The sequence below is a fragment of the Populus euphratica genome, unplaced genomic scaffold, assembly GCF_000495115.2.
Source record: "Populus euphratica unplaced genomic scaffold, PopEup_1.0 scaffold221.1, whole genome shotgun sequence".
Taxonomy (NCBI): domain Eukaryota; kingdom Viridiplantae; phylum Streptophyta; class Magnoliopsida; order Malpighiales; family Salicaceae; genus Populus; species Populus euphratica.
Window position 1 is genome coordinate 715,187 of NW_011499927.1, and position 5,440 is coordinate 720,626.

At 35.5% G+C, this 5,440-nt stretch overlaps 1 protein-coding gene across 1 annotated transcript; it reads left to right on the forward strand.

Moving 5' to 3' along the window:
- Positions 1-2,011: 2,011 nt before the first annotated feature.
- LOC105135794 (nuclear localized protein) lies at positions 2,012-5,097 on the forward strand. The gene is made up of 7 exons (XM_011040831.1): positions 2,012-2,506; positions 2,584-2,666; positions 2,876-2,938; positions 3,068-3,169; positions 3,370-3,435; positions 4,134-4,209; positions 4,376-5,097. Exons 1-7 carry the CDS (start codon positions 2,083-2,085, stop codon positions 4,879-4,881), a joined length of 1,320 nt encoding a protein of 439 aa, XP_011039133.1. The 5' UTR covers positions 2,012-2,082; the 3' UTR covers positions 4,882-5,097.
- The last annotated feature ends 343 nt before the right edge of the window (positions 5,098-5,440 follow it).

Consider the following 5,440-nt stretch of genomic DNA (forward strand, 5'->3'; position numbering starts at 1 on the left):
AATTAAAAAAAAGGTAAAAATATATATATATATATATATATAAAATTAAGAGACAACATAAATTCAAGGTCAAATTAATTGATTATTGGATGAATATGTATAAAAATTAAGCCTAAAGATATAATTAGATTTTTAATAGGCTAATTTAATTTAACCATGGACCAATTTAAAAGTTAAATTATATTTAAGGATTAATTTGGGTCAAATTAAAATATTTAACTAGGTGCAATGACTTAATTATACTTTTAATAGGTCAAATTAATTCTATTAAGGACTTAATTGGTGAAGAATTAAATTTCAGATCCCAATTTGGGCTTAAAGATTAGAATTTTAGAAGGTCAAACTTAATTTTTAAAAAGTTAATTGATTGAAATCAAGGATAAAATTGTAAGAAAATCAAAGTTTAGGGTCAATTAAGGGTTAAATTGAAGAAATTCATAGCCAATGACCTTTTTAAAATGAGCTAAACTTCGGGGATTTAATTTGTTTGAAAACAAGGGTGAAATTGAAGAAAATTAAAAATTTAATGGTTAATTTGCATAAATCCAAAAAAAATCAAAATGAAAAACACAATGGAATTTAGGTTTAGTATTGAAGTTTAAAAAGGGTAAAATTGCATAAAATTAAATATTCGAGGTCAATTAGGAATGTAATTAAAAGAAATTAAAAGTTAAAAGACTAAATTAAACATTAGTCAAATCCCTAATTAAAACCTTAAGAAGTCAAAACAGAACCGTTTTGACCAACAAAGCAAAAAAAAAAAAACAGAACCGTTTTGACCAACAGAGCAAAAAAAAAACTAGATGACTTGTCATCCAGTTACTATTTAGCATCTCTTATCTTTTTACTTGAAAAGGCTGCTCGGGTGGCCATTTTTTTAAAGTATTTAATACTTCATCTCAACCACACAAGACGAATTATATACCATTATAATGGTCTAACATTGTACTACACTATAACTTAATTCTTGTCGGTTGATTGCCCTTACAATCATCGAGCGCTGTCCTAGAGAGGCCAACCCAATCAACCTTTAGTAGCTTGATTCTCACAGACCATAATGATAACTTTAAACCAATGATTGAGATACTTCCCACTTGAATTAAGGGTCATGATTGGTTTCTATTACAGACAAGATATCACTCTTCCACCTCTTATAAATAGAAATGGATATTAAGCATTAAGAAACAAGAAATCTGAGTGCAAAGTGGCAAAAAAAATTACTCTCTCCCTAGTCTTTTTTTTTCATCTACTAATATCTCTCCCTTCCTCTGCTACATCCTCAGTCACCACAACTTTACCGAAGTCGTGACTAACAACAGCCCAACACCCTTGCAACCTTATCTTCTCATCGGTAACAGGAACAACCATCACGAGCTTCTTCTTCTATCTCTATGTGATAATCTTTGACAGCAACATCAATGGCGGTTTTGGTGCCACATTAGCCACGCCTACAGACCAATAGCGACAACAGCACCCCTCCCCTGCATCAAGTGACCTTCTCTTCTCTCTTCCTCCCTGTAAACCATGAACACTACTTCTAGAATGTGAATTTGTTATGCATGCAAGACAATTTTAATTAATATATCTATTGGATTAGGCTAGTGAGTATATAAGTTGGGGTGAACTCATTTCAGTTCCACCTAAATTATTAAATTAATTCAAATAATATTAAAAAAAAATTGTTAGATCGTCAGTTGGCCCAGCCCAATCTCATCAGGCTAAACTTGAATTTTAAATCGGGTTCAACCCATTTATTAATAAAATAATGATAAAATAATATAATAATAGGTATATAAGTTTGATTTTAATTATTATATTCCTATATTTTTGTTTTTATTTAATTTAATAATAGATTTAAGCGTAATTATCACACAGGATAAATTTTAAGACATGAGTCATGTTTTTTTTATAAAAAATAAAAATAATATTAACAGTTTTTGAATGAATTTTCTTTAGGCTAATCAGGGTACGGGTGGAGGCTTTTAACTTGTCCACGCCACTTAAATTTTCCCTAAAGTTAGCCTTTCCTGAATACTAATCCTTCCCGCGCTTTCACAAAACCCCGAAAACAGAAACCAGGAAATGGACACTCCGTGGGAAGAGGCACTAGACCTAAAAGACTCGTCAGACTCGGACTCGGACCTCCCTCCTCTCCGCCCTCTCAAACGCCATCAGAATCTCACCCCCTCCAGCACCACTACTGGTGGAAGTGGTGGACCTAACCACACTCTCTCCCAACCATTTCTTGGCCGCTGCACTCAGAACACCCCAGACAACCCACCACCTCCAACAACCACTTACTCCAAAATCCCTGGCCCTGCTGGAACCGTACAAGCTGCCATGCACCGCCGCAAGAGTCAAATTAATGAGCATCTGATGGAAGAAGAAGGACCAATCCCTACTCAAGAGTTCATTAGAAGGGCTGTGGAGGATAGTGGTTGTGCTGAAGATGATGATTTTACGCGTGATCCTTGGCTCTCTGCTGTTGATTTTGTTCGTCATCAAGGTTCTTGATATTTTCATTTTCATTTGATGTTTGGGTTTTTCTTTCTGTCGTTTATTCATTTGGGTTATGCAATTTAGGTTTGGTGGTGGATGGTGATGGTGCAATTGGGATCCCTTTGAGTGTGATAAAGAGATGGACTAGTTTTGATAGAGTGGCTCAGGTATCTATTCCTAATTATGAATCTTATGTGTTTAATTTAGAAGACAAAATTAGAAGATTATTTGGGCTATGTTTGGTTCCTGAGAAAGTAAGGGAAAGTAACAGAAATGCTCATGTTTCCTAATTTTAGGATAGTTGAATGTATTATTAATTTTATTGCCAACGATTTTTATGTGAATCTCATTTTCTATGTTTAAAAAATGTGATTAGGTTGTTGCCATTGTTAAATCCTGTAGACCAAATGGCCTTGGTGATCTGATGGTGACTCTAAAGGTATGTTTACTAGAGTTTCGATTTTGTTGATAAAAAAAGGGTTTTGATATCGAATGCAGATAAATTTCTTGCTGTCTTCTTTTGGAATTATGCATTTACTTGGTATAACGGAAGTGGGTTTTGATTCAGGATCCCACGGGTACCATTGATGCTAGCATTCATCACAAAGTCCTCGCTGAGGGAGATTTTGGAAAGGACATATCTATTGGAGCTGTGATGATTGTCCAAAAGGTTCACTATTATTCTTCCCCTGAAACCATGTTCATGATAAATGTTCCTAGACCATGGCTTTTCTTATCACATTTTGAATAAGAGGAGTTTTAGTATCTCTAAATATGGACAGTTGGGACTTTGGTAAAACTTATGTCTCAAATTGGAGTCAATGAGATAGTTTCTGCTTTGAGAGATTGATCAAAGAATGTTGTTTACAGGTTGCAGTTTTTTGTCCTACACGTTTAGCACGTTATCTCAACATAACACTTAGTAACATGGTCAAGGTATGTGTTCTTTCTGTTGCATGCAATTTTCCAAGTTATCAGTAAAGAAAATCTCTCAACACCCACTTCTATGAGCTTATCGAAATGTCCCATTGCTATGCTCATTCAAAAGGAGTTCTAATACTCTTTAATTTTTATGATTTTAACTTTCTGGCTGGGGGTATATGCTGAGCCAATCTGAAGTTTTTGCTCTAAACATCAGATTAACACATCTGCTCATACTAAAGAATTTGTGAAGGTTAACATCATTTAGTTGATTTTCATTTGAGAATGATCAGTAATAAAAACAGGCAGTGAGGAAGTATAGTCAGGTTCTTGACATGCAAATACTGATCGGGCAGTGAGGAAGTATAGTCAGGTTCTTGATGCAATGGTGGAGTCAGGATCTCGATGCGGAACTATATATGGTTCCCATCTGAACATCCTCTATATTAGTTTAGTTACTGATTTTGCATGCTAGGATCTATAAATTCCTGTTAGTTTCCATATTTTTCAAATTCTAAAACATGCAAATACTGATCTCTTAATATAAAAGTGATTTCTGATGTCTGAAATCAAAGCAACTTATTTGAGTTTGTGGTCCTGGATTATAAGAAATGCTGAGATGCTTCATGTCACTTGATATTCATGTATAAAAAGGTGTGCAATCATGCAAGTGTTTATATGGTTGATGACAATATAATACCAACCTTTTTCAGGTCATCACTAAGGATGGCAGAGCTTCACCAGAACAAAATTGTGATTTAGCAGTCAAAAATGCTGCGGTAGTATCCGGTAGGACACAGACTTTGCACTTAGTTTTCTTTCTGCCTTCAGAAATCTAAAAACACTTGTTCTTTGGATTATATGCTTCCTCTCCTTGTAAGTGTATTTAATACTTCTGTTGGAGTTACATTTTTCAGAAAGAAATGCCTAATACAAATGCTTATGATCCCCGTAGATATCACAGGACAGGGTGAAAGATCACAGATGACACAAAATCTATCGTTGTCACAAGGAAGAACTGAAGGAATCATGAATAGTCTGAGACAACATGCTATGGCAGTAGCGTGCGTTGATGAACAGATGGAAGATGCACCGATAAGAAGCAGATGCCATAGCATTGGAAACAATAGAAATGAAAATGCTCTTCCAATGGAAGAACATTTATTGGCGAGACAGGATTTGGATCGTGGCAGAAGTGAAAGGGCTGTTGAACCAGACACCAGTGACGATGACAAGGGATCTGTGACAAGGGAGAAGCTAAACAATTACAACAAAGCAGGCATAGACCATATAGTGGAAGGTACTGAATATGGTACTGCTGCAGCAGACTCAGTTGGTGCCCTTGACAGCCAAGAAAAGAGGAATTATAACGGAACTGAAGATAGACTACCACCAACTTCAAGGGCCGCACTACCGCAATGGACAGATGAACAGCTGGAGGAGCTTTTTGCATTTGATTGAGTTGCTTTTGCTCCAATTCCGACTAATATTTTGATCACGTGTAGGATTAACTGAAATCAAATTCGAAGTTTAAAGATGTATGTGTATTAATCTAGTGATAGTTGCGCATGCTGAATGACCTAAAAGTTAGAACAGATTGTTTCCTTGGCGTTTCTTTTTGTCGTTATATTTTTGCAGGAAAAGGAAATGATTGAACCCACAATTATCTGATTATGTGCATGGTATTTCTCTGTATATTCATCCATCTAGACACTTTATGAAGATCTAATACTGGAAAATAGCTTGCTTGCAGTAGAGCTCCTTTTTTCTTTCTCGCCTTCTTACGATGCCAATGGACATGCAGTAATGAAATAGCTGGCATATCATTGAAATTCTAATAAAAAAAAAAAACCGACTTATGGCATAAAAGCAATCGAGCAAAGCAGAAAGGGCGTGGAAGGCGAAACAGACTGGTTCATATATGTTCCCTCTGCGGAGAGGAGGCCAAGGCACACAACTCAATCAAGAAAGAAAGCCAATATGATAGCCATTTGCAGGCTTTAGATTACTTCAAAAAAGA